At 40.2% G+C, this 27,722-nt stretch overlaps 1 protein-coding gene across 1 annotated transcript; it reads right to left on the bottom strand.

Moving 5' to 3' along the window:
- Positions 1 to 130: 130 nt before the first annotated feature.
- On the bottom strand, positions 131 to 27,722 carry LOC115420087 (lysyl oxidase homolog 4-like). The gene is made up of 15 exons (XM_030135302.1): positions 27,645 to 27,722; positions 26,443 to 26,711; positions 24,762 to 25,426; positions 22,688 to 22,899; positions 14,784 to 14,822; positions 12,234 to 12,441; positions 10,562 to 10,742; positions 8,547 to 8,701; positions 7,544 to 7,711; positions 6,311 to 6,473; positions 5,979 to 6,222; positions 4,141 to 4,256; positions 3,670 to 3,806; positions 1,197 to 1,308; positions 131 to 1,109 (listed from the first exon to the last, which is right to left on the bottom strand). Exons 2-15 carry the CDS (start codon positions 26,708 to 26,710, stop codon positions 1,039 to 1,041), a joined length of 2,739 nt encoding a protein of 912 aa, XP_029991162.1. The 5' UTR covers position 26,711; positions 27,645 to 27,722; the 3' UTR covers positions 131 to 1,038.

A 27,722-nucleotide genomic window follows, 5' to 3' on the forward strand; every position in this document is an offset into this window, starting at 1 on the left:
CTCTGCAGTCATAGATCGGGGAATCTTGGGAACCAAATTAACAGATTCCTGAAATAATCTGCAGAAACTAATCTTCAGTTTTTTCATTAGCAAATTCTGCTGTCAAATAACCATACCTCAAATAACCATAGTTTGTCAAGCTGATGTTTATTCTTTCACTATCATTATCAAGTGCTGTTAAAGGTGTAATACCTTGGTACAACCAGCTCTCATCTGATGTTAACAGGTGAGGAACAAACAAGCAAAAATATTTATCAGAATAAAATTAACAATACAAAACACAGCCACACAGGGACAAGTATCAGTTCAAAAGTACATTAAATTCTGCATAAATTAGAGACCTAACGAACAATATTCCAGAGAGGTAATATAAAACTGTACATGACAATACATTTGCATTACATTACAATATTTATTCAAATAAGGCAAAATAGCACCATGAAATAAAAAATAAAAATAATCAAACCAAAAGCCACACAGCTGGAACAGTAAATGTTGCATTTTGTAAGTGAACAATGAAAGCACAGGACACATGAACAGGGTTTTTTTTCTTATCAGTCTTGTACTGAGTTGACATTATATGGACAACAGCCTGAGGATGTAATAGTAAATGTGTCACTGTTCTCACGAGCCTCCATGCCATTACTGTATTTACTGTGGTTATGCTCTGATCAAGGGAATAAATTTGCAAGAATTTTAAAATCATGAACTACTCTATGTTTTATCGTGGTGATGTTATGCTTGTGATGGCCTGCTTTTGTCTTTTTGTTTATTTTTTCTGTCTTTTCTTCTTTCCACATTCACACGCTCCTTGACTTTTGAGCAGGAACAGTCTCTGCTGATGACCGTCGGTCACAGGATCCCAATTTTCCCTCGCTCCCTCCCAAAATCATCCCTGAATCCCACACTCATCTGACACTCATCTTCTGATTTTCTGGCATGTTTTCCTTGTCATTCAACTGCCTTTCCCTGACATGTTGAGGTGTGATGAGGAGTTGTGCAGTTGGTCTGTCCTTATATATCTGGGTGTTCCTTAATTCACAGGAAGTTGTTGGAAATCTGACGTTGGTGATCAAACAAGTCCTCCACCTCAGCGCTGTAAGCATCACCTGATGAAAACAGATGGAGATGTGAATTAAAACATAGCAACCAGAGCAACGAAGAGCGAGGGTTTTATTTGCTTTCTAAACACGTACCTGCATGGCATCCGAACATGTAAACTCGTGCTCCATCGTATTTGCATCTGCAGCGCATCACATTGTTCTGAAAGTCAGACTCAGCCATGTCCAAGGAGGGGTTGACCTCCACCTGTTAAAGGAGGCACATATTGTAATCTTATATACCACAATGCATTGCTGTTGATTACTTGTTAACTACCAACACTTTGTAACAGAGTTTGCATCAGTAAAATGTAAAAACCAGGAAAAACTGTTTTACTGCACAGTAACTGCCAATTTTAAGTGGACAATCTGAGGGAAAGAAAATGTAATTTATATGCTTTTTCCTGACTTTAACAAATATAATAGATGAAGTAGAGTGTGAAAAAGGTAAACATCACCTCAAGTGGGTGAAAAAAATCTTTTTTTGTGATAAATGGGATGTTTTTTCCCCCCACATTTTGCAGTTTACATAAAAAAATTTCAGTGTAAATTTCAAAATGCACATAAAATACATTTATGGAAACACACCTGGTGATTATCACTTTGCATTCTCTTGTATGTGTTTCTGATAATACTTACATACTTTAACTTAAGTAAAGTTTTGAATGCACTACTTTTAATGACGGTAGAGTGTCTTTGCAGTGTGGTATCAGTAGTATTGCATAAGTAAATTACCTGAATACTTCTGGTTTCAGTCTGCTGTACATACTGTTGTTAAGCGCCATTCTGTCTAAGCCTACACTAAGAACACTGCCAAGGAGTGTGTTTTTATGAACGAGGGGAACAAGTGAGAAAGTATTATTTCACTTCAGACAGTTGGGAAACAAGTGGCTTTTCACAGGGCCAAATGAAAAGCCACAGGATTATTGTTCTCTCATTTTCTATACGTCTCCTGATGTATAAATTGGGGGTTCAAGCGATGCATGACATCACTTTCCACTGTTATCTCCACACAGGAAAAAGAGGCCCAGAGATGCAGATGACAGTTTTGGGTTTTGAATTGAAGTTGCAGCCTATCATTAGACTGTAGCCATGGTTGGTTGCCATGGTTTGTTGTTTTCCACCCTGTCTGTCTGCCTGCCTGCTGCATATAAGAAAAGCACACAAATGAATTTTCCTGATACACACATCAAACAGATAACCTGACCACATCTTCAATAAAGCAACCCAGTTTCATTTTTTTATGTACAGTAAAAAATGTGCGGTCACAATTATATTTACAGAAAAGATTTAACATGTAAAATATACATCATTATGATTCTTTTTCATTAAATTTTCTGCCAAATTTAGTGTCAAGCACTTTACGTATTTTTAATATTGAATGTCCACAGAGGCCAATGACACAACACATACTTTTACAGTGTAAAACACTATATGAACTTGGTGATGGCTGATGCCCCTTAAAAAGCTCCAGTAATAATGTGAAACAAAAAGTGCACTGCCTGTTTTTACAGAGCAATGAAAGGTCGTCACTATCACATAAAAGATGGTGGGGTTGTGCAGCTGATTTTAAAATGACGGAGCAATCAGCAGCAATCAGGCTGAGGTGAACGTGACTCATCGGCCTAAATGTACGCTCCTAAAAATGGCTGCCACCCTGAGCTTCTTGGTAAAGACACAAAGAAACTTCCCAGCTGCATGAAAGACATGTGAACATCAGTCTCTCACTTCTTATACAAATTTCTGAGCAGCTCAACTACTGTGGAGCCGTAGCCATAACCACAAAGTGCTTCTGGTCACGTTGTCGTGGTAACGGTGGATCACTGGTTTATGACATGTATGTAGTCGTATCTCGAAAGATGTGACTTGGCACATGTGCACAGGCTCATATGGTGCAGATGGACCCCTCCTGTACCTAGTTTATATAGAGTTCATACATGCAAGTAAAGTTAAACATCTTGATTTTACATAAACCCTGACGAAAATAATTAGAAACTGTAAACATCACTTCACTGCTAAACTGTCAGGAAAAAAATAGAATAAATGACAGAGAGGACAGATGATAGATGTCTAGAAACATTCATTTAAATGAAGCAAAAGAGATGTACAAAGTAAACTTCCAAACAGAAAGTTTGCTCAGTACAAATGTAACCTGCTGACAGAGCCTTTCCACTGCCAATAAGCCTGTACTTTCTGAAGGGGTAGACTAATAGCAGGTCTACTTTTTCTATATAAATCCAGACTAAATTCACTTTCCTTAAATACGCACACACCCTTAAACTGCATGCATATTCTACACCTGAATGACTGGAAACGCAGCCAAGAGCCATTTAGCTGAAATTACAGCCTTTTATCGCAACTTTTATCTCATGTGTGCTTTGAGATGTTGAAACACCAACCCCTGTGTTGGCTTATTTTGTCTTTCCTGCAATCATGCCTGTTCTAAAGGTTTGTATAAGATCCTAAGATTGAAATAGGGATTATTTTTTGATGTTTACAGACTGCAAAAAGAATCCTGCGATATTTCATTTCACAAGTTGCTTTAATGAAACAAATCAAGCCTCCTGACCTGGAAGATGTATTCCCCAGGTCGCACATCTGTGATGTCGACCCACTGGCAGTCAATGTCGTGGCGGTAGGTGTCCCAGCAGCCCACAGAGATGCCCTGCTGTCCCATGTTATAGCAGGCATAGCGCTTATGGATACCTAGTGTGAGAAGATCAAATGTGGAGAATGAGAAGTTTTCTTCACTGAATGGCTGCACCAACAGGCTGAGTTTAAAACAAAATGGTTTAAAGACCAGATCTTTTTTGGTCACTTCAAAAGGAATAGAAAGGATTTAAGATGCATGTGCTTTGTGAAGCCAGGATCAATTTGGGCTTGGCCTGTGATCTTACAGCCTGCTGCCGCCTTTAAATGCTCATTATGGGATTTTAGTTTCGTGCTGTATGTAGTTTTTGATTGGTTTGCTGGTTTGTCACGATGCTGGTCTGTTTTTTCACATTTCCCTCGAGAGGCAGAATAATCTGGGATGTCTCACCATCAGGGCAGTAGGTGTCCTCCAGGCAGAAGCTAGCTTTGTGACCTTCAGCCACTTTGGTCCCATTGAGAGTCAGGAGATCATAGTGGGTGAACACTTCAATGCTGTGGTAGTGTCTGAGAATAAGATCACAATGACAGTGGTGTTACTGTTCACAGCTTTTTTTTTTTTTACCTTTACGACCTCTTCTAGGAGAACAAATGAAACATGACGGCCATAAATCATTTATCGTCCAGTTGTGAAAACACATTGCAGATGGACATCAGTTTGGTGTTGCACTTTTTCTCATCACAAAACCATTCACAGAGCAAACTCTCCTGATGCTGAGAGTTGAAGGCTGTGTTTGCTGGTGGAGGAGGTAGGGATTGGCCTGTGGCTCGCTGACACTGAGCGCTGCCTCTCGTTTTAGGACACACAACCACAACCGCACAGATAAGAAGCCAGGCTGCACCGAGCGGAGTCATGGATCTGACTCTAACAACTAGGTGACCAGTGAGGAGGATGTTTATAGTAAACATCAGTTTGGTGGATAAAATATTGTGTTTATAGCTTTAAATAACAGACTTTTAAATGACACTGTTTTATTTATAGAGCACATCTCAAAAATATCACTGCATCGTGAACGCTCCCAGTTCACCTGCCAAATTTTTCATTCGTATCCATCTTTTATTTAACTCGTTGACAATTTTCGAGAGATTTTCCTTTCTAACAACACACCGCAGTGGATGATTTCAACAAATAGTAGGCTTCTGTCTGTTTATGTCCTGCATACTCTCAGATTTATGTATTTAGTATGCAATTTGGTATATAATATATGTGCAAATTCATATACATATCGTGCTGATAACCAGGAAAATTACAATTTTTGCTTTTTTACATTAGATAATTGGAAACAGCATAATGCAACATTTTTTCCAGATACTTTTTTTCTGGAATGTCCTTTGTAGTGGACAGCATTGTTGTTTTTTCTTAATTTAAAATTTTTGACCACCCCCTGAAGGGAAGGCAAGGGGTATTGTTTTTGGTTCTGTTTGTTTGTTTGTTTGTTTGTTAACACTCTAGCAGAAAAACTATTGGTTGAATTTATACATTATAGATTGCCAGCGACCCATAATAGATCTGATTACATTTTGGGAACAGTAGGTCAAAGTTCAAATTTTTTATGAATTTTTAAAATCTGTTTTTTTCTCCATTTACTTATAATTGGCGAAATTTCAAATGTCTGTAGCAGCAAAACTATTGTTTGAGTTCATACAAAACTGGATTTATAGATTGCCAGTGACTCAGAATAGATATTACATTTTGAGAAAATTAGGTCAAAGTTCAATTTTTTAAATGAATTTTTAAAGTCTTTTTTTCCCCTCCCATTTACTTATAATGGATGAAATTTCACATCTCTATTAAAAACATACATTTTATTTCAATTTACTTCAAACTTGGCACATATATAGAGTCAATTGATATGCTGACATCAACACATGCATAGACATGATGACATCAGCTGGATCAATGCCAAAATAAGCTACAATACATGCGAGGGGCGGGGCTTGTTGTGCCTGGCACCACTTTTTTTTTTTTTTTTTTTAGAGCTGTGAAACTCTTATCCCCTACAGTGGACAAAACTGCATTGCTTGGTCTCAAGAGGATATGACACCTATTGACAGCTGAGGGTACTCCTGAAGTTTCTTCTATTTCTTTCCTTGTTAAGATGTATTTTTTCTTATTCAGACCTAGGGTTGAGGGTCAGACGGTGTTGTATAATGTTCAGATTGGAAGTCCCCTAAAAACACTACTCTACAGATCTGCACTTTATACAGTGATCTTCTTCCTTATCTTACCTGTGACACTGGTGCCAAACCCAGTTTTCTCTAGTGGCCCGTGGTCTGAAGTCTGCACGGCCCATATTCATGATCCGAGAGGAGAATCGCAGCAGTCGCCGGTGTCCGTAGGGCCAGTTCATCCTGGCGGCAGAAGAGGACAGGCAGTTCTCCTCGTTGGCACAGGTCAGTAGGTGGAGCGGTCGGTCCTCCAGGTAGGCTGTCTCTTGGACCAGCTGTGCATCCAGTACAAGATCAGGGGCAGCTGCAGGGGTTCAGACTCAGAGTTAACTTCCCAGACATTGCAAAAGAAAAGACAGTTATGCCCATATGTCTGCTGGTTTTGGACTGACTCTCTACACAGGTGACTCCTGCGGATCTGCCGTCTCCACCTCGGGGACAGTAAACATGTGTGTTCCTGCGACACTGCTGGATCGACATCTCTGTGCCGGTGCAATGAGTTCCACTTAGAATCACCTCCCCAGCATCTGAAGATCCAGGCCAGAACCAGGTCTCCTGCACAAACACACAAAAACACAATGTATGCACAGTTGAAGAGCTTATTTGTGCTGAATCTTCAAAAATGTGGAAAATGGTGAAGTACTTTCCTTAGACCCAGAAAAGTAAAAGTTTTGTTTTTTTTACATTAAGTAACTGCCTTGATTGGAAACAGCATGAGGCAACAGTTTAAAGCAATGGAACTCTTGTCCTCTATAGAGGACCAAAATGCATTGCTGGGTCTTAGGAGAATATTTATGTATTCCACTATATCTCAGAGGTAAATATTGCACTTTTACTGCACTACTTGTGTCTCAGAATGGTTAGACTACTAGTTACTATTCACGTTATGATTTTTGCTCTGCACAATGAAAACCACAAATCTACAAAAGTGCTCCTTACGGGTTTAAAAAAATCCTCCTTGTTCATAATAAACTCCTTAAAAACCTTGGATTTACAGCGAAATGTTTCGGCACAAAGTTAAAAAAAAAGGCCTGTTTTGTGAACTCATGAAAAGTTGACACTGGTTTTCACAGGACAGCAACACTACAAACAAAAGCTGATCTTGCACAAATATGGGAGCAATAAACAATAAATTCCACTTTTACAGAAACTATCAGTGCACATTATCATATTTTCCACTCTTTTTCCATTTTGAAAACTGCTGGTTAGATGGTCCCAGCACACCCCCCCTCAAAAAAAACAAACAAAAACACACACACTCATGCACGCACGCACGCACGCACGCACACACACACACACACACACACACACACACACAGTCACGCCGGCCTTTCCATGCACACTTCTATTTTTGGTTTGTTTGCTCTGTGAATTTCAATCTCTCTTCACCTCACTTTCCCTCTCTTATTTTTGCTGCGCTGGAAGTGGACGTTTGAGAAGCCTGTAATTACCTCAGGCCTCGGTAATAACACAGCACAGTCACACACACGGCAGCAGTGGCAGAGGAAAAGAAGGAAATACGCTTACACACAAAACCTTAAAAGACAGTAGATGCAGGGAAGAAAGTGAAACTCGGACCAAAAAAATGACACAATGTCAGATTTCTATTGTTTTCTTTTGTTTACCTGATGAGCTCTTGAAGCGAAGCCTAAACCCAGCTGTCGACAGACAACCATGGCCTCATTGATGCCCCAGTTCTCGCTGCACACTGAGCCCCAGCGCTTCACTCCTCCCACCTCCATCAGCACCTCCACCCGGCCCTCTGCTGGCTCTCTGCCTCCGGCCAGACGCACCTGAACATGGAGGAGGACACGGTATTACTATACATGTCTCCAAATGCAGCTACATGCAAGGATGGATCACTGTTATTAATACAGTTAATGGGAACTAAAACTATTTTCTTCTGCATTATCCCTGGAAAAAAAAAAACAGAACTAGGATCTAAGCTTGAGATCTAACAGTAGCCAATGACTGATATTTGGCTTCTCAACTTGCAATGCTGACTATGAGACAAAATAATGTCCCAAACCTTGAATCCAAATTGATCTCTAATCAACGTGCAGAACATCAAACCAACTAAAACCACCATTCCTAAGTTGCTCTTGGTCCTCAGTTGACTTCTTCAGCAAGTTTTTGGGAGTTGCTTACTATCTGATGTAGGTTTTCCAAACTTTGCACAAAGATGTGGTTTATACTAATTGTCCAAAATGATGCAACATTGTAAAGTTTTTCTTGCAGACAGACATTTAAACTCCCACCAGTGCACCCAGTCTTTCATAAACATAGGAATGTTGTCTGAAATAAGTTTTCAGTCAAATAAAAACCCCAATTCCTATGTTCATGTAACCATCTCCCTCTGTTGCCAACATCCCCACAGGCCTCCTCAGACACTTTGGGAGAACCCTGACTTTAACAGTTACATAGTTTTTAATAAAGTGGAACATAGTTAACTTAACTTGTATTGGAAGGTGATGCCAGCTGATCAATCAGTGTTTATCTTAATATATTGTTATGCACTGGCCTCTAAAGCCTTGCAAAGAACATTAATATTTAGTTAGAATTCTTCATAAAATTACAATAAAACTAAATAAAATGTGTAGATATAGTGTTTGCATAAGTGTTTCTTACCGTGGCCTGCATCCCGGTGTTGGGGACATTACAACGGACGGCAACATCCTGGTTGTGTTTGCAGCTGTAGAGCGGTACAGGTCTGTAGTGACACTCTGTAATCGACCTCTCCCTGCCTGTACACTGGACACTGTTCATATGGATGGGACCAGTACCTAAAGAAAGATGGCGTGTGGTGACACTTGACTGATTCACATATGTCTTACTAACCATAAGCCACATGCAAAAAGACGTCCTCACAAACGTGCACGCATGGTACAAAAATGTCTCTTGAACCTGATGGCTCTGCAGCCACAGATGTCCACAGAGAAGGATTAAAAGCCCAGACATGATCGGGACGTCTGATGTGGCTCTGAAACTGAGCTTAGCCAGAGGGCTTTCGGTCCAAATTACTGTACATTACACTACGCTGCACGTTGCACATTAGGGCCATGGTTTATGAACCAAAATAGACACCAAAATACCAAAATGGAAGAAAATCTTTGAACACATCTCTGTTTGCGTAGGTGTGTGAGGCCCAGGCTAAACCCTTATAAAGCCCTATAATTTGGCCTTAAATAGCTAATGATGTCATCTACTAGCTTCAAGTTGTTCTTCTCTGAATGTATTACCCATAAGCCTTCACAGGCCCCTACAGATTCATGTCATATATGCCATGTGTTCACACAATACTGACAAACTGGCCTGAGACATTAAAAGCCACATTTAACCATATTCATTATTTAGACACCACAGCACCGTAGCACCTACTTTAACAGAGCCCTAAAAGTAACACTCAAATGGTTTCCATGAATTACTTCATTAAGTAAAATAGAGAGTAGGAAATGCATGCCCTTTTATAGGATATGCTATGTGCTCATTTGGGCAGAAAGATAATGGGAGGAAATGAATGCGATTACTGAGTCACTGCAGAGGTAAGGCAGCAATGGGACAATAACCGAGTGTGAGAAAGTAGGGTCTGTTTGCTAGGAAAATGTTTAAATCGGTTATTTTTAGACAGTTTAGCAGGCACAACCTCATACCCACAACAGAAGCGGTGCCAAAACAATCCCAAATCCTTTTGGTCCTGCTCAATTCTGATGGCCTGACATCCTGGTTTCAAAGCAGTGCTAACTGTTCACATTCAACAGATTTATTTTGACAACAAAACATGCCATTGTTTTGCTCAGGGGAACCTCATAGCATAGTTTACACTTGTATAATTGGTCATGGGTAGAATTCCTCAACAATCAGCTTTGCAGTGAGGCTGTAAACATTTGGACTTGGTTTATTTGTCCGCTCAGGCCAGTGGTACTTCTTGGAGAGCTGAGTTGCTCCGTTTAGCAACAGACATTTAGACTGAGTAGTGTTTAGTCTAAAAGATCACTGAGTTAAGCCGATCATGTTCAGGGTGTATGGTAAACCCAGGCAATGATACAAATTCAACACAATACAGGCACAACAAACTCCACCCCTCGCACATATTTTAAGTAAATGGGAAGAGTTTAAAAATTCATAATAAATTATAACTTTGACCTACTTTCCCCAAAATGTTATGAGACCCATTCTGGGTCACTGGCAATCTGTAAAGTCAATTTGGTATGAATTCAACTAATAGTTTTGCTGCTACAGACATGTGAATTTTCGCCCATAATAAGTAAATGGGGAAAAAAAAAAAAGATTTTAAAAATTCATACAAAATTGAAACTTTGATGTACTTTTCCCAAAATGTAATGAGATCTAGTCTGAGTCACTGACAATCTATAAGCCAAATGTGATATAAATTCAACCAATATTTTTGCTGCTAGAGAGTTAACAAACAAAGAAACAAAAACAAATTGACCAAAAACAGTACCCCTTGCCTCCCTGGCGGGGTAACAATACTGGGGATCAGATCTGAGCAGGCTGGTTTTTATGAATAAAACACAGAGGACACAGGAAGTGAATCAATCATACCACTAGTCCTCAACTCTAACAGAAGACTTAAAGGGGACAGTTTGTCTATCCATATACATATGCTGAGGTGTGTGTCCTACCCTGGCCCAGCTGAGCCTTGTTCAGGGCCTCTTTGGCTGTCCCGAAGCCCAGCTCTCTGCAGACCACGCTGGCAGCAGTGACGTCCCACAGGTGGTCACACACGGTTCCCCACTTGCCCTCCTTCAGGACCTCCACACGGCCCTCCCCAAGACGGGGCCCTGCCTTCAGACGCACCACTGGCTGAAAGGAACAAGAAACAGAATATTTATACCTGCACTGTAATGACATTATAGTGACCCTCATATGTTGTATAACCACATATCTTACATTTCCCTCATTCATTATTTTCTTACACTCATTCTAATTTCAATTCTATTTCACCCTGAAATGTAATCGCTTATACTGATACCTGTCCCAAAAAGACATCCTGTACACATTAATATCAGTTAATACTATGCTACATAAATAATAAATAAAGCTGTTAGTGAGATATGAGTCCTTATGTGAAGTTCCTTTGGCTGTTTCTGAGGTTAGACTGAAGACAACACAGAAAGTCCTCCCTAAGAAAAACAAATGATAAAAGTGTTTTGTTTTTTTTTGTTTTTTTTTAGCTGCACACAAACAAAAATGTAAAAACAAGGACTTGTGATTTTAGGAAAAGTTATTTGTTGGATTTTTCTTTTGAGGTTCAGTGACCCTTTCACACCAACAGCAAGACTCCAGGAAGTCAATGATCCAGTCCTTTACCATGTCTCACCGTGTACTTATACTTGCTATTTTGAGAGCATGAGAGTGTTCACACTGACAATTATGTCCAAATGCGGTCCACTGTAAGTGCACTAAAGGTCAAAAACCTGAGTGTGGAACGTTGGACACCTCTCACACTCAATGGACACTATCTTGGCTACGTAAAGGAAGGAAAGAGAGAAATGTTGAAACGTTGCTGATGATGTCTGGTTGCAGTTTGCCATTCAAAAGAAAAAGAAGAATTTTGCAGTAGTTACTTCCGCCAAGGACCGGAGGAGGTTATGTTTTCATTGGGGTTTGTTTGTTTCTTTGTTTGTCTGTCTGTTAGCAAGACAACTCAAAAAGTTATGGACGAATTTTGATGAAATTTTCGGGAAATGTTGATACTGGCACAAGGAACAAATGATTAAATTTTGGCGGTGATTGGGGAGGGGGGGACTGTTAGTTATTTCTAGAAAGTGCAGAATGTTAATGGACGAGACACCACCCTGTCAAATTTCATGCACTGCACAAATACGTACATATGGAACAAATAAACTTGGAACATGGAAGTGTCCAAATAGAAATATACAATGACTAGAAAAGCACTCGGAGAGCGCAGACCTCCGCCAAGGCAGATCAGTCCCACCACCACCACCACCACCACCACCAAAATTTAATCATTTGTTCCTTGTGCCAGTATCAACGTTTCAGGAGAAATTCATGAAAACCTGTCCATAACTTTTTGAGTTATCTTGCTAACAGACAGACAGACAAACCCCGACGAAAACATAACTTCCACCGTTACACTTGGCAGAGGTAACAAAGACCTGGTTTTATTTATATAAATAAATCAACTAATCACACTAAAATATCAAATTAAGACAGATATTTAGAAACTATCATCCTAACCTCTATGTGTACAAATGTAATTAGTATATTCAGTGTGCATTAGCCAAGACGTCAGTTTGTCCAACATTTTTTGATATTCCCATCCACACTGACCGGCACAGCAGGGGGGGCGGGTGCTCTGCCGTAGCGTGCGAACTGGGGTCCAGGGACACAGCGGACCACAGCGTGCATGCCCCCATGGCATGGGGTGTCACTCCTGGGGAGGGACAGCTGAGCCTGGCACTGAGACAGAGAGGCCTCCACACCCTGACACTGCACCTTCTCCACCCAGTAGGCCTTCTTACTGATCTGTGTCCTCAGCCTGGGAGGAGAGGGAGATGAAAGAGAGAAAAATTATAGCTGTGTGATCACTCGTGTTTGTTTGACTGTCAGCATGAGTACACAAAAACTACTGAGTTAATCTGTCAAACTTGATGGAAGGGTAGGACATAGTCAAAGAATCCATCCCTTACATTTTGGAACAGATCCATAGAAAGGGATGGGCTGGAAATGTTTTTCATGTTCTTGAAAGCTCCAGGCAGACTACAGGATTTGACAATAATAAGCCTCCCTCACCCAAGGATATTATTAAGATGATTACACCAGAGGAACTAACGCACCTCTCCACTTCATTTGACGTCACATGATCTCATAGAGACGCAGAATCTAAACAAAGTGGACACTGACATGGTGGAAATATTTGCTGTAGTGATGTTTTACAAACACCAAATGAGTCTTGATGATGATACATCAGTACATTAGAGCTAGGGCAAGGGCTGCAGCCCCATAGTGAAGCAGTGTGATACAGATGACAGCCACTAGATATTGACCTCAAAAATCCAAAATTTACAAATCCAAAATCCCAGAGATTTACTTTCAACTCTTCTCTAAAAACACAAAGTCAACATTTTTTTTCCAGGAGTCATTCTGGTTTTATTTGCAAGTGGGTATATAATTACCTCCGCCAAGGAGGTTATGTTTTTGTCAGTGTTGGTTTGTCTGTCTGTCTGTCTGTCCGTGTGCAACATAACTCAAAAAGTTATGGACAGATTTGGATGAAAATTTCAGGAAATGTTGATAATGGCACAAGGAACAAATGATTAAAGTTTGGTGGTGATCGGGGTGGGGGGTCACTGATCTGCCTTGGCGGAGGTCTGCGCTCTCTTTTCTTGAAAAGCACTTGTAGAGCACAGACCTCCGCCAAGGCAGATCAGCGCCCCCCCACACCCCCACCCCGATCACCAAAAAAATTGAATTATTTGTTCCTTGTGCCAGTATCAACATTTCCTGAAAATTTCATCCAAATCTGTCCATAACTTTTTGAGTTATCTTGCACACGGACAGACAGACAGACAAACATTTGGGGGGGCACTGATCTGCCTTGGTGGAGGCCTGCGCTCTCCGAGTGCTTCTAGTTACCTCTGTTTATTGAATAAAACAATAGCTTGTCTGTAATTCTGCTTAATAGATTATACTAACAAGACTATCATTTGATTTTATCATGGAAATGTTTGGTGAACTTTACTGCTTTACTATTGTCACTAAATCACCAATTAGCATCAAGTCACTCACCTTCAAATTACCTTCAGTGCAACCCTAGCTCTGCCGTTCTGTGTAAATATGTTCGCTTCCTTCTCCCAAAAGGTGATGTCACCGTTACTCCTAATATACAGTGTTGTCACAAATAACCTTCTAGCTAATGTTTGCTTCACTGGCCTAAGAGATTACAATGTTGTATGCTAATTGTTTCTGTTTATCTCTTTGGCGACTGATTTTAAGTATTAAATATCAAATATATTATCAGTAGTTGCTTTTCCATTGACCCTTAAATTGCGCAAATATAACTGCGCATGTAAAATTTACCTAATGGAAAAAACGACAATTTTGCCAAAAGTCTCATTTTTCGATTAAAAGTTTTTGCGCTGGCAAGAGGTGGTTTTTCAGGTGTAGCGCAAATGGTATATCACACAAAATTGCAATGGGAAGACCTTTTTTCACAACAAGAGACAGGTGAATTAAAAAAACGGAAGTTGACGTCCAGTACAACACGCAAAGAAGAAGAAGAAACATGTCGCGATATGTGTGGACACACCGGGAAACACAATCATTTTTTAATTTAATACGAGATAGAGGGGTAATATATAATAATAATGAATATATATGTAAATCAACACCATATTTATGTTTGGCGCCATGTTTATGGAATGACTTCTCATATCATCTTGCGATAATAAATAAACAAATCATGGCATTTGTGATTTAATGGAAAAACCGACAATACACACTTCTGTTTTTTCGACATTTAATTCAATGGTAAAGTTTTGCGCAGATGTCCAATGGAAAAGCGACTACTGTGTCCTTGGCAAATGTGCCAACTGGTCAGAAGGGTTGAGGCTGGACCTGTAAACTCATACTCCAAAGTAGTCTGAACATCTGTACCAACCAAGGTCACACACCTTTATTTCTTTGTATTTTAGAACGGCTGAAACTGGGATGAGTTGCCCAAAAACTCCTGTAGTCTGAACCTGGCTTCAGAACTTAGAATAGTAAGAGTTCAACAAAAAAACAAAAAAAACAAAATGAAATCAAACACCGGTGGCACCAGTGACAAAAAGGTGTAAATGAGAGGACATTTTTAGCACTTCAGAGTAGATATAAATTTACCTGGAGGATGGATCAGTGAGCTTTGAGTCCCAGAGTTTCCTGAAAGAAAAGAAAAGTTTCAGTGTATTTTAAGTCAAACTGTGCAGCTTTACATTCATCAGACTAAACAACGGCCTGCTCAGTATACTCCCACAGTGTGCTCGCTGTACTCCTCCCTTCTGCCTGATCTCATCTTTCCTCCTCAATCATCGTCATTTCTCTGACATCTCTACTTTTCCTTTCTGTCTATCGTACGTTAAATAAACAAACTAAAGGCTGTAAATATAAAGGGCGTGTATGTCCTTGGATAAACACAGCCCTCAGGAGGACAAAAAGTGAGAGAATTACAATATCAGATCACACAACTCCCTCTGTCTGTCGTTCTCTTCCTTCCTTTCCTCTCAAACCACTACTTATTTGTCCTGTCTTTTTTAGATCCACTCCTTCATTCATGGATATTTCTGTTTCAGTGTTTGCCTATATGTCTACAGTGGATGTCTAGTTTGAGCCATCCACGTGGAAAGACACTAAAAATATAAATAAACCACCATACATTAATCCCTGCATGGAGCCTTATTGAGGTTTGCCAACTTCAACAGGGTTTTCTAAACTGTCTCGTTTCATGAATATTGCCTTACGTTACAAGCAAATCCTAAAGGGAAACAGTGTGTATGCACAAAACGAGACTCTCTATACCCATGCTAAAAGGGAAAAAAAGGAGAATTCAATAAAAAAACATGAGCCACAAACCAGGCAGAGTCTGGGAAGTGTCCTTCTACACACACACTAGAGCTGACCACTTGCATCAGCCGCCTGGACCACAGACAGGTGCAGTGTGACTGACGCCCTTCATGAATGTGTCAGAGCTCCAAGTATAGACAGGAGGAGGCTTTACTCTACAACCAGGTTCATGATGCAATTAAATATTTGGCAAACTAAAACGGGAGATGTTTCCGCTCCAGGAGAGCCCCAGTATCCTGGTATTCCACAGGTTATTATGTGAGCTCCGGACAGTAGATGACTAATGCACTTGAGCCAAGAAGGGCCTTTGAGGAAACCCGCAATGAACCAGAGAAACTACTGTATGGAACATGGGCACCACAAATCATTTACAGCAACAAGACAGACAGAAAACCATATGATTTCTTTCACAGTTATAGGAAATTTCCACCCTCAGATAACCATTACATATTATTATTTTGTGATTTTGCTGTAGGCCATGGAGCCAGTTTATAAAGAAGTGTACATTACACAACTGGTCTGGTCAAGACCACGGCCTCCTCTGGTGGATAGGTTTGTTTATCTTCCTCTACAATGATCTTAAAGAAAAGAACAGTCAGCACGTAATAAAACCAGTATCATATGTCTTTATTTTTCTTTTTCACTCTTCCATTCCCATTTCCCACATACCATGTCTTTGTTTCCTTGCTTCACTTCATTTCTTTCCTCCATATTTCCTTCCTTCCATGTGTTTGCTCTTATTTTCTCTCCTTCTTTCTTTTCCTTTCCTATCTTCTTTCCTTTTACCTCAGCTCTTTTTTTAATTTGCTGCTCATATTTTTCTTTACCTTTGTCCTGTTCTGGAATCAAGCTCCAACGATGGCTTGCATATTATCTGAGCAGACGATTAAGCACAGCATTTGAGCCCCCCCCCCAATTTTAAGCCTCATTATGGTCTTCCAGTGGCTTTACTTTTACTAATTCTAAGAAGTCTAACCAAGCAAAATGTACTTGCTCAATTGTCAGCTTTTTCTCCCCTTTTTTTTTTTTTTTTAACTTTATACAAGACAGTTTAGTTATATATAAGAATATTTGCCTTCTTTCCAGAGGGGCTGTTGCAAGGATGCACATCTACAAAACTAGGGATATTAAGTCAGTGTATTGCTCGGGGATAGAACTCATCAAAATTGATCTAAAAATACAGGCTTTAAACTGTTTCATAACTTGGTGGTAAATCAAAATGAGGGAGACAGACTGCACGGGGGTGTTACTTCATGGGATGGAGGGGAGGGGGGAGCGGGGGGAACAGAGAGAGTGCTACCCATATAATTGCCTGCTCTGCTTGGCAGTGTCTGCAGTGCGGTCGAGCAGTAGCATGTTGACTCACACACACCAGACATGGAAATATGCACGTACATATCAACTTGCGCTGCCGTGCCTCTGTAAAAACAACACACTTTAAATCCCCAACGTCGTTTACCCAACGTTATCCAACACTCTAAATGCATTCTGGGAAAACACAGAGTGAGTGATGTAACTGAAAATCTCAGTGAACTGGGTGACTTTTATGACCATCCCCAAAATTCACAGCAAGAGAATAAGCGTGTTAAATATAAAAACACATTCAACTGCAGTTTTTAAAGTAAGGCAAGTGAACTGCAGCATCAAGCCTCAGGCAAAAGGAAACAGGTCTTGACTTCTTTTAACCTGAAGAAAAGTGTCTTACTTCTCATGATCTGTGACTCCGTGCCAGGTTTTTATGCATCTTTGAGTGCACAGTACCTTAAGCTACAGTTCTGAGAAGAGGTGAGGTTCAGGAAAAGAGAGATAAGTGGTTATTACATGGCATGAATGCAAAGCTGTTCACCTGTAACAGTTGGCTTACTGAGGAGACGGCAGGTTGTCACCGCCTCCACAAGAGTTTCTAGACGGCTGCATCAAACCTCCATGGAATAAAAACTCAAAAGGGTCATAATGATGTACTTTCCATGAAATGTGGCTTTTAGCATCATTACCACAAAGGAATTAAAAAGATTTTTTTTTGAAGAGGGGGAAAAAAAAAAGACAAAAAGCAGGGGGTGAAAGTCAATTAGAGGAATTGAAGAAGTAACTGTCAGCTTCAGAAGGAGCATGGATGTGTTGAAACAAGGGAGCTGGAAAATGGCTTTAATGCCGGGGTTTTGTAAGCGCTGCAAAGTAGAAGAGTATTTAAACATCTGTAAAAATGCGCTGAGCAACTTAACAGGCAAAGACAAAAGCAGTCACACCAAGAAAACAACCACATGACCAGAGTGGGAAGAGCTGACACAGCAAAGGGTGTGCAGCAGGTTCAGCCGAGAGAATATTCTAGATTAGAGGATCTGTGTCAGACCATAATTACAGCCGTTCAAGTGGACGCAAACCCCAGCGAAGAGCAGGCACCACTGTGGGTAGCACCAAGAAGATGTGATGGGACTGTTGTCATCAATAGACAAAACAGCTTATTGTCACAAAGACGCTAAGATATATATTGAACTTAAACACAAGAACCCTTTCCACAAAATCCACGACACAAATATGTTCAAAATATGTGAACACATATGGCAACAGATACCGATGGTCAACCTCATGCTGTTAGCGCTTTTCTTTAAAAATAAAATAAAGTAAACTCAGCTGTTTACTGTCGGAGGACAAAAATGCAAACTGCTCATCTCCCACATAATTGGGTGGAGGTTGACAAAAAAAACAAAAAAACAAAAAACAACCTAGCATTCTCTGCATTGGCCCTGCTTTAAACCCAGAGGTGAGAAGTAATGAAGTACAAATACTGTGTTACCCTAGATTATTCAGGTATGTCCTTAATTTTTGTGATTACTCATTATATTCTCAAAACAAACCCATTCCTTTGGTTTCAGTGCATTTATGATGAACTGCCCATTGACTTATTAAGACCGATTTCAACTTAAATGGATGCAAACAAATAAAAGAAAAAAGACAATGTGGATAAAGCAGATGAATGCGTTGTGGTGTGACACTGAAACTGGTTAACACACTGGAGAAAATTTCATATTAATCTTTTTTAATATATTGATCTTATTTTATTATAAGTTACAAATGTTTACGTATTTGTCATACATTAATATTGTGTAAGTTTCAGTTAGTTTTGGTGGGTAGAAATCTCCTTTAAATGTTTACCTTTTACTTTATTTTTTCACTTTTTACACATTTATCTGTTTTTATATCTGAGTAAAGGATGTCTGCCTTAACCCATAAAGACCCAGTGCTTCTTCTGTGGCAGTTTCCACATGATTTTTTCCTATCTATTTATTCATTCTTAATTGCTTTAACACCATTTATTATAATATTATCCTTTGTCTGTTGTGTTTTTTTCAGTATAAATCATGCATTTTCCTATGTTTAATTTTCTGATCATGTAGACATTTATAAAAACTCAGATGAAAAGTTGGAGGTTATTATATAAAAATAGAGAAAACTGAAGAAAAGGTGACTTTTTCAACAAAATCTATCATTAACTGAACATAAACCCAGTGTGTCCATCCACTGCCATCAATCCAATTCCATGGGTTTTACTGGAGAATCAATGTTGTAGAAGATGACAGTGTTTCCACGTTCACTACGGTGCCTCTGAATGTCCAAATGGGTCATATCTGATGACCATGAAAAGATGAAAAACTGTATTTTACACCGATTATTTCAACGTGTTGATAGGCTTAATGGTTCAGAAGTTATTCGACATTTTAGATCAGTAGATGATTTGGTCGGCAGTGGCTGTTTGGGTCTTTATGGGTTAAACAAGCCCCTGGCCACTGATATGATGAAAAAATTTCCTCAGATATCTTCCAGGTATTCATCAGTGTTGTTGTCAGAATTAGATTTAGAAAATAAGCATGGGGTGAAAGACGACACGGCAACTGTCTTTTACTAAAAAAATAAAGTCTTCGCAGCTTCTGAGTCTTTAAAGGGCTCTCTGAAAGCTTTCACTGATCTTTAAACAAAGAAAAACAGGTTGAATTGATGTTCTTCTCCCTACTTTTTTTCCTCCCAAACCTGAGAAAGTCCTGACAGATGTGTGAGAGGAGAGAGCTATTAATTTCAAAGCCTTGGCTGTCGTGGTGAACGGGGCAGCCGAGGAGAAGCAGCCTGTTTTCTGTGAGCTGACTCGAACACAAGGGGTAATTATTGGCGACATGGACAGACAGATGGTGCAGGGCTGGCCAGTGGTCAGTACAGCCGTCCTGTTAGCCAAGCCATAAAAAGACCTCTGTGGGCAGACAGACGGACACACACAGACAGACGGTTGTGTTTGTGTGTGTGTGCACAAGTGTGTGTTTGCATGTTTATTTGTGTGTGCATGTGGATCTTGGATATAGTTTGTGTAAGGTCTTGTAACATGCTGTGCAATGAGGTTGGAGGCGGAATGTATTTGGATATGTGTAAGTGAGTTACTGACGGCTTTGAAGGTTTGTGTAGGTGATTCAGGGGGTATTTATGGCTAAAGTTAGACAGATGAGTTGGATTTATGGCGACAAAAGCAAACAAATACCCTGACATTATTAGTAGAGCACATTATTTGCCTTTGCTGAACAATGTAAGTGAGTATGAAGTCAAATAACAGCTAAAGCTACTCACCTCATTTCCTTTCAAGCATTTTTTCCCACTAATTTGTGTACCTTAAAATATGTTTCACAGTTTACTGACTGCTTTATCCCATTAGACTTTTATAAAAGCCATAACAATTATGTCTTCCTCTCTTGAACTTTTAGTCATTATACCAAAAAAATTTAAAGCGAAATTGGAAGCAAACTTGTGAAACAAAGATATGAATTATGTGCGTTTCCATTAACTCAGGGGTCACCAATCCTGGTCCTCGAGGGCCGGAATCCTGCATGTTTTAGAATCTAAAACATGCATGTAAAATTTAGATGTATCCCTCTTCCAACACACTTAATTCAAATGATAGGCTTGTCATCAAGCTCTGGAGAAGCCTGATAATGACCGTCAGGTGTGCTGGAGGAGGGAAACATCTAAAACATGCAGGATGCCGGCCCTCGAGGACCAGGATTGGTGACCCCCGCATAAACTGGTTTGGCACTAATAGGCTGTGGTGTTACCAGTAGGTGGCGCTGTAAGGTGTGTCACATGTGGTTCAAATGAACAGAGTAGAAAATGCAGAATGTTCTGATGCTGTTTTCTGTCTAAAATATCTTTTTTCACCGATAGCAGAAAAATAAGTTGGTTCTCATCAGTCCATTGTACCTCTTGTACTAGACATGTTCACACACTTTAACAGAATATCTGGGAAAACACAGGGAACAGTCGCCTCATGAACAAAATCCTTTTTTTTCCCTTAAATTGTGGAGGGATTTTTCTAATTTCACTGTTTCCATAAAGATTTTCCATTGCAAAATTTAAACATGGAAACGTCCCTTTTGATCATTAATTTTTAGGTTGAATCAACTTTAGTTTAATATGCACTTCATCCACTGATGAAGAGAAGGAATAGGGTTAATAGTTTCTTGAACAATAGCCCCTTTTCCACCACATTCCAAGGATCTTTTACTACCAGGAATTTTTTTTACCTGGGTAAAATAATTCCTGTCAATCTGTGTGGTTTGTGTTTTCACTGCATCTCAAAGTTCCTGGAAATTTTTTAAAATCAGGCTCAGTCATTTTGAGTCGTCGACCGAAGTCCCTCTGAATTTTTTTTTTTGAGCACATGCGGCAAATTGTGTGAAATGTGTGAAATTCTGAAAAGGCCAGAGTGACGGTTTGGTTTCAGTTTCAGTTTGGTATGTAAACAAACATACGGCTTGTAATGAAGTGCAGTTCAATTCAAAGTTGTTCACCATAAGGGAAGTGATACAGGTGTGTAATCATGGAAAAACTAACAGATTCATGATACTTAGGCTATTGTAGCTTTAAACATTGTCCGTGAATGTAAGTGTGGAACGCTACAAGTGTGTTCCATCAATCAGCGTTCTGTTATGAAATCTGAAATGTATTTCCCTACTAGGAATTTTTTTCAGAGAAGGCTTAGGGGTTAAAGTTAAATGTTTTAGAATGGAAATACTGATAAGGTTTTTCCAAATTCCAGACAAAGTAGAAGTTCTTGCTGTGGAGCTGATGAAACTGACCTTTTTTTTTCCCGATGCATTTGATGGCTTTGTTGGTGCAGCAAGCTAATGAGCTAAAACAAAGTTTCTTCATTAAAATGACCAAATGCTGTGCGTATTGAAACACACATTGGACTGGAATCACTGACAACTATGTTTCAGCTCCTCAGAAATTCAGGAAACCTTTAAAAATGCTGAGTTACAGACGTTAGTTGAACAGGTGGCATAGGATAGACTTTGGGCTGATACAGGTATGCTGCACCATTAGCTGAATGGAACATGCTAATTTGTTAAATGCAGTGTTGAAAAGGTGACCACTGTCATGTAATTGGTTACAAAATACTAAATCTGATAATGTAATCTATATTTTTTCTTAATATTCTTAATATTTTGCATTTGGTAATGAAGTTGAAAACATTTCCGGCACAAAAAGACATTGCCGTCCAACAATAAAGTCAGTTTATTTGGATGTAACCCCTTTTTTTTTTTTTACTTAGTAATTGTTACTAAATTGCATACTTTTCTCAGGACAGTTACATTTATTATGTAATAAGATTAGAGGTTACACTTTACTCCTCAACACTGGCTTGGCATGATCAACCTCATCATTTTAACACTGTGTTTGCTTTTCTCCTTTTATAATCCTTGACTAATAACACTGACAGAGACACTAACTCACTGATTTCACAGAACTTCCTAATTATATGAGATCAGAAACCATGTAAGGGAGGTTTCATGTACAGACACACACCATGATGATGAGGATGATAATCTTGTAGTCTGGATCTGACATTAATAACATACTCTCTGGGACTATTTTAAAGTCTGTGCTGCGGCCCACTCAGCCGACGGGGCAGACAGGCCTGGTGGACAGCCTGATGCCACAGTGGACATGTCATGCCAAGTGTGGTTTTACTAATGACAGCAATTGTGGTTAACCTCTACTACAGGGGGGATGGAACAGCGATCTAGGCATGGGCCCGTCTAATCCGTGGAGGGATGTGCAGCTCCACCACACTTTTCCGTCCCTTTCACTAATACTCTTTCTGTCTTCCTCTTTCCATCTTCTATCTGCCACGCTCACATACTCACCTGTAGGCCTGTTGGTCAAACGCCTCTGCTGATGGGAATCCTAACATGCCACAGACGACACGGCTGCTGCTGAGGTCCCATCCATGAGTACACACATGACGCCACTTCCCAGCATGCTTCACTTCCAGCACTCCCTCCGTCACCAGACCGCCATGGTTGCCGGTGAGCACAGGTCGTAGTCGAGCCTCCTCTAAGTGAACCCTCTCAGATCCCTGTCCACAACAGCACATTATCAGGGTCACTGATAAAAAAGTATGTGGCTTCACTGTAGCCAAACAGTTCAGTTCAAAGTTTAAATGGATCTTTGTTGTGGTCGGATGTCTGCTAATGATGTTATAGGTATTGAACTTGTCTTTTTAATTTTGCCCTTCATGTAGTTTATGTTTTAAGGCAGTGTTTCTCAATAGGGGCGTTGGGACACTGTCAGGGGGTGTTTGGAAGGAGAAAGCTGAGAGGGAGGGGGAGCTGAAACCGAAATGGGGGGCGTTATCAAGCAGCATGTTATGTCAATGGCGACGCCCCACGCAATATGGTACGTTGCCACACTTATTCAACTACGCCCCTCCAGTCTTCAGTGGCAACGTCCGTCACGCCCCCCCTTCCCCTCTACAACTTGTTTCAGAGGTGGGATGAATGCAACAAGTAGGATAATGATGAGGTAAGGGGGGGGGGGGGGGGGAATAGCTACGGAGTGCTATAACGCCCCCCCAATTTTTTTTGCTGACTGACAAGGGGGCAGGGGGGGCAGCAGGAGGCTCATGATGACATAAAGGGGCATTTGTTCAAAAAAGGTTGAGAACCACTGTTTTAAGATGGCAATCTAACGGCAACCCACTTCAACCAAGCTATTGTCATGAAACCTAAGGATTAATGTGAGTTGGATTTGATGGGGATTTAGGAGGATCCAAATACAAGAGTTAAATTCAATCAGGTCTTTATATCTACTCTATGGATCCACTATGTTTGTACAGTGGCCAGGAATAGACTATTTTGCCCCTTTAAATGGCAGGTAGGATCCAGTATTCTAGCGTTTTATTGTCTTATTGGAGTTAACCTTGCTTTAACCAACAAACCATCACAAACAAACCAAACACTGAGTCTAACAAGGACATTTTGCTGTTTTTGTGCTGTTAGTGGCCAATGTGAGGAGTATTTATGCGGTTGTAATCTGTAACTTCACTAGATGTCATTGAATCTTACACACCAAACCTTTACATTTTGTTTAGTTTGTAAGCCTCTCACATTTTTGTGTGCTTACTTGAAGTTTTTGTTGGAATCTGTGTTATGCTGTGAGCTGGTCATTTGTTGACATGCTGGTGCTGCACATTGTTGCTGCTGTAGAGGAGCAGAGGAAAAGCTTTGGGAGGGAGAATAGGGATTTTGACTCATTTCTTCCACGTAGATATCAGTGCACAAGCTGTTGTTATCATCGATATAAGCAACCAAGACAAAACTTAGCTTTAAAATGGAGTCACCTCATGTCAACAAGTGACCAGCTCTCAGCACAAAACTCCAAAACAAACCTCACGCAAATTTTAGTCTACAAATTGAACCTTGAACGGACATGACTTTATCACTAAACAACATGTGACCACGGCTAATGCGATAAGGTTGCATCCAATGTCTTTTATCATGTTTTGCTCTAATCACCACACTCTCTAATCATCCACATTATATAGGCAGCAGGAAGGAAGCCAGCAGAAAACAGAGAGTGTGTTTAATGTGTCGGGATACGTGCCATGGTGATTACAAAATGGTAAGGAAAGTGTAAACTCTGCAAGTTCAAAGGAAAGAAAGTCAAACACAAGTGATAAATGTCTTGCAATTTCCTCTGGGCTTTTGCACGTCTAAAAGTTGGGGCTGCTCGTCTACTGGTGGTTGGATGTTAAACCTCAGGCCCTGCTGGTGCATACGAGCTGGATCTGGAGAAAATCTGGTTTTAGGTTTGTCTCTAATTATACATGCCTGCTGGCCTGTGGCTCCACAAATTACATTTATGTATGAGAGTCTCAATAAAGCAGGGCTGAAGCACTTCTTTGGTTGTGTGTGTCTATGTGCATATGTGGTTTTTTACCTGTGTGTATTGAGCATCAGTCTCCAGTCCCATGTCTGGATAAACAGGCTCTGGCTCAACATTATTCCCACTGAGCTGCTGCTGTCTTTCACTCCGCCGTTCAGACTGGAGGTGGGAGTGTGGCGGTGGCTGAGATTGCCTGTTCACCTGTGCCTCTGCCTCCCGTCTCACGGCTTGTGGACTGGTCCTGGATGTCTCCTGTCTTTGCCTGTAGGCTGCGCCGTTGATCAGACGAGAGGGCAGCTGGTGGCCTTGAGGCACAGCTGGGTTGGTCTGCTGGCCTGATCTAGAACCGCCTCGATTCCTTCGCAAGATCTGGATCTCATGGCCATTTTCCTGTGGTGAGATGCTGCTGCGGCGAGAAGAAGGCTGGCTGCGACGAAGGGCGATCTCATGTCCTCTTGAAATGTAAGAGGAGACAGGGCCTGGGTATGCAGGTGGGCCTTGGGGGGGCACGGACTGTGCTGGTGGTGGGTTTCCCTGTCTTGGCTGGTTGGATGACGTGGGCTCATTCACTGATGGGAAGTCAGGTCTCCTTTCTCGGCTGCAGATGACCCCCAGGTCCTCAGCATGGGTGCAGTCATTGACTCCCCAGCCATTGGAGCGACACTCTGCTATAGAGAGCTCAGTGCCTCTACAGTGCACATTGTCCAACCAGATCAGACCTGATGCAAAGAAAGACATTCAACCAACAGAAACAGAACGATAAAGAATTCAGTGTTTGCCTCTGAGATATAGTGGAGCACAAAAAATAGACACAGTCAAGTTAAGGACAAGTATTGGAGCTCAGATTTGTTCTTAAACACAGTATTTGAGTAAAAGTGACAAATAAAATAATATCCTATTAAGGGTAGACCTCCAGCTAAAACACTGAGTGTGTTTCAGAGTTTTGTTTTATTTTAATTATTCATGTTTTTTAATGTTACAAAAAGATTTAATAGTTATAAATGCTCTGCCTCATATTTTCTAAAATGTTGTCCTACTCAGTAAGAGTTTGTTGTTTTCTGACCATAGAGAAGAGTTGAAATAAAATCTTACATAACCTTCTTTTTTTTTTTTTTTAATTTCGTTCACATCTTGTTGAATAAGAACTCCCATTGCTCTCATTTAATATAGTAAAAGCCACTGCACTGCAATATTACATAGAAAAGTAAATGAACTAAATAAACATTAAATCACAAAGCCGGAGTCTCCAAGTGTGTTTTTTCATCGTTACGTCTTTTACATCTTTTTCATCATGTTGTTGCAGCTTATGCATTTTCATCTTTTTACATCCTGATTTTAAGTATTTTGCTTTTTTTATTTTTAATGCTTTTTTAATTTACCTTTTTTTTTTTTTTTTTAATTCCTTCTCGTCAGGTTTTTCGTATTATTTTCATCCTCTCTATGAACTTCATCTTGGTGCGTCTTATGTCTTTTATATTTTCATCTTCTTACATTTTTTTGTCTTTATATGTCTTTTACAAATAATTTAAACCCACATGCTTGTTTTAAACTTTCATTCAGGGTCAAAAAGTTTTAAACATGGATGAAATAGTGATTTGACATTTACCATAATTGCAGATACTGACAAATTTTTATCAGGATTTTTGGACATACCCATCATCACCTTTGTTTTTTGTATGTATGTTACATTCATTTAACATAAATAAATAATAAATGTGATTGGCTGAGGACATACCTTGTCCTTCACCAAACTTTGCACTGTGTGCCCACGTCAAACCACGCTGAAAACCCAGCTGTCGGCATACCACAGTAGCCAGGTTCAGATCCACCTCATCATCACACACTGTGCCCCATGCTCCGTTGTAGAACACCTCCACACGTCCCTCGTTTGCTCCACGCCGGCCCACGCCTGCCAGACGTACGAGGACGTCCTGTGCAGACAGTAGAGGAGGGTAGAACAGAAGCAGGAGGAGGAGTGTGGACAGGGAGCTGAGGCACAGCATCCTGGGGGAAAAAAAAAGAAAACAAGTAAAGAGATGCTGATGAGATTGACATGGACATGAGGTGACACTAGGGTAAGACAAGGAGAGTGGTCCAGAAAACAGACAAGGTACATTTGAAGCAGGAGCCCCCAAATAAATATGCAGACAGGACCACAAAAATCCCCAAAATCACACAAAGCCATGAAAGTCACATTCCATAGTCAGAGAAAACATGTAATTACAAACTTCTCCTCTAACCCTAATGGGACATTCCACAGTAAAATGAAAGATTGATAGATGTTTTTATCCTTTATAATAATTAGAGTCATTTAAAGGACAGTCAGAGGCTTGTGAAATACTGTGAAAACGTGGCCCTCGGTCTGAACCAGTCAGGGCCAGGGAGTAGTAACCCAAGCTAAAAGTAGCCTCTCCATCCAGCCAACGGAAACTTTGGCTTTCCGCAAACCCTCAAGCTTAGCTGCATGTATTTAGCCAACAGACACAAAAGCAAATAAACACTGTCATAAAAATGTTCTCACACATAAATAAAGCACCAGGTCTGCATCTGTGAGAGCTGTTTGGCTAATGAGCAATCATTAATTTGTCCATTCTTAAGACCCCTTTTCCTTCCAACTGTGATGAAGGAAGACACTGAAGAGATGAAAAATAATTTGAAGAAGAGGATATGACATCTTGGGGAAAAAAAGTGTAATCAGGTGTTTAATTCTTTGGGTAACACAACTCACAAATATGCAACTGCCCTGACAAATATGTGCAAATCAAAGCATTTACCCAAACCGGTATGAGCTGCAATAAAGTTTCCAAAAGAAAAGATGGTTGAGGAGTCAGCAAATCTTGTAAAAATGTAAAAAGGTAAAGCTAAGACTGTTGGACAAATGCAGAATGAGAAAAAAAGAGGCCAAAAAAAAAAAAAAAATGCTAAAGTTGGACTCACCTATCTGTTGATCTCAGCCTGGAGACACTGAGAAAGCAGGGAGAAAGCCCTGGAGGAAAAGAAGGCAGTGAACTTGGA

Source organism: Sphaeramia orbicularis, chromosome 1, assembly GCF_902148855.1.
Source record: "Sphaeramia orbicularis chromosome 1, fSphaOr1.1, whole genome shotgun sequence".
Lineage (NCBI taxonomy): Eukaryota > Metazoa > Chordata > Actinopteri > Kurtiformes > Apogonidae > Sphaeramia > Sphaeramia orbicularis.

What these genes read in the sequence shown, in the direction of transcription:
- LOC115420087 (XM_030135302.1), bottom strand. Translation starts at nt 26,710, where the DNA reads ATGCTGTGCCTCAGCTCCCTGTCCACACTCCTCCTCCTGCTTCTGTTC. An exon ending in CTCACTGATCCATCCTCCAG is followed by an intron (nt 12,442 to 14,783) that starts GTAAATTTATAT and finishes CTCTCCTCCCAG; the next exon opens with GCTGAGGACACAGATCAGTA. An exon ending in GTTTGGCACCAGTGTCACAG is followed by an intron (nt 4,257 to 5,978) that starts GTAAGATAAGGA and finishes TCTTATTCTCAG; the next exon opens with ACACTACCACAGCATTGAAG.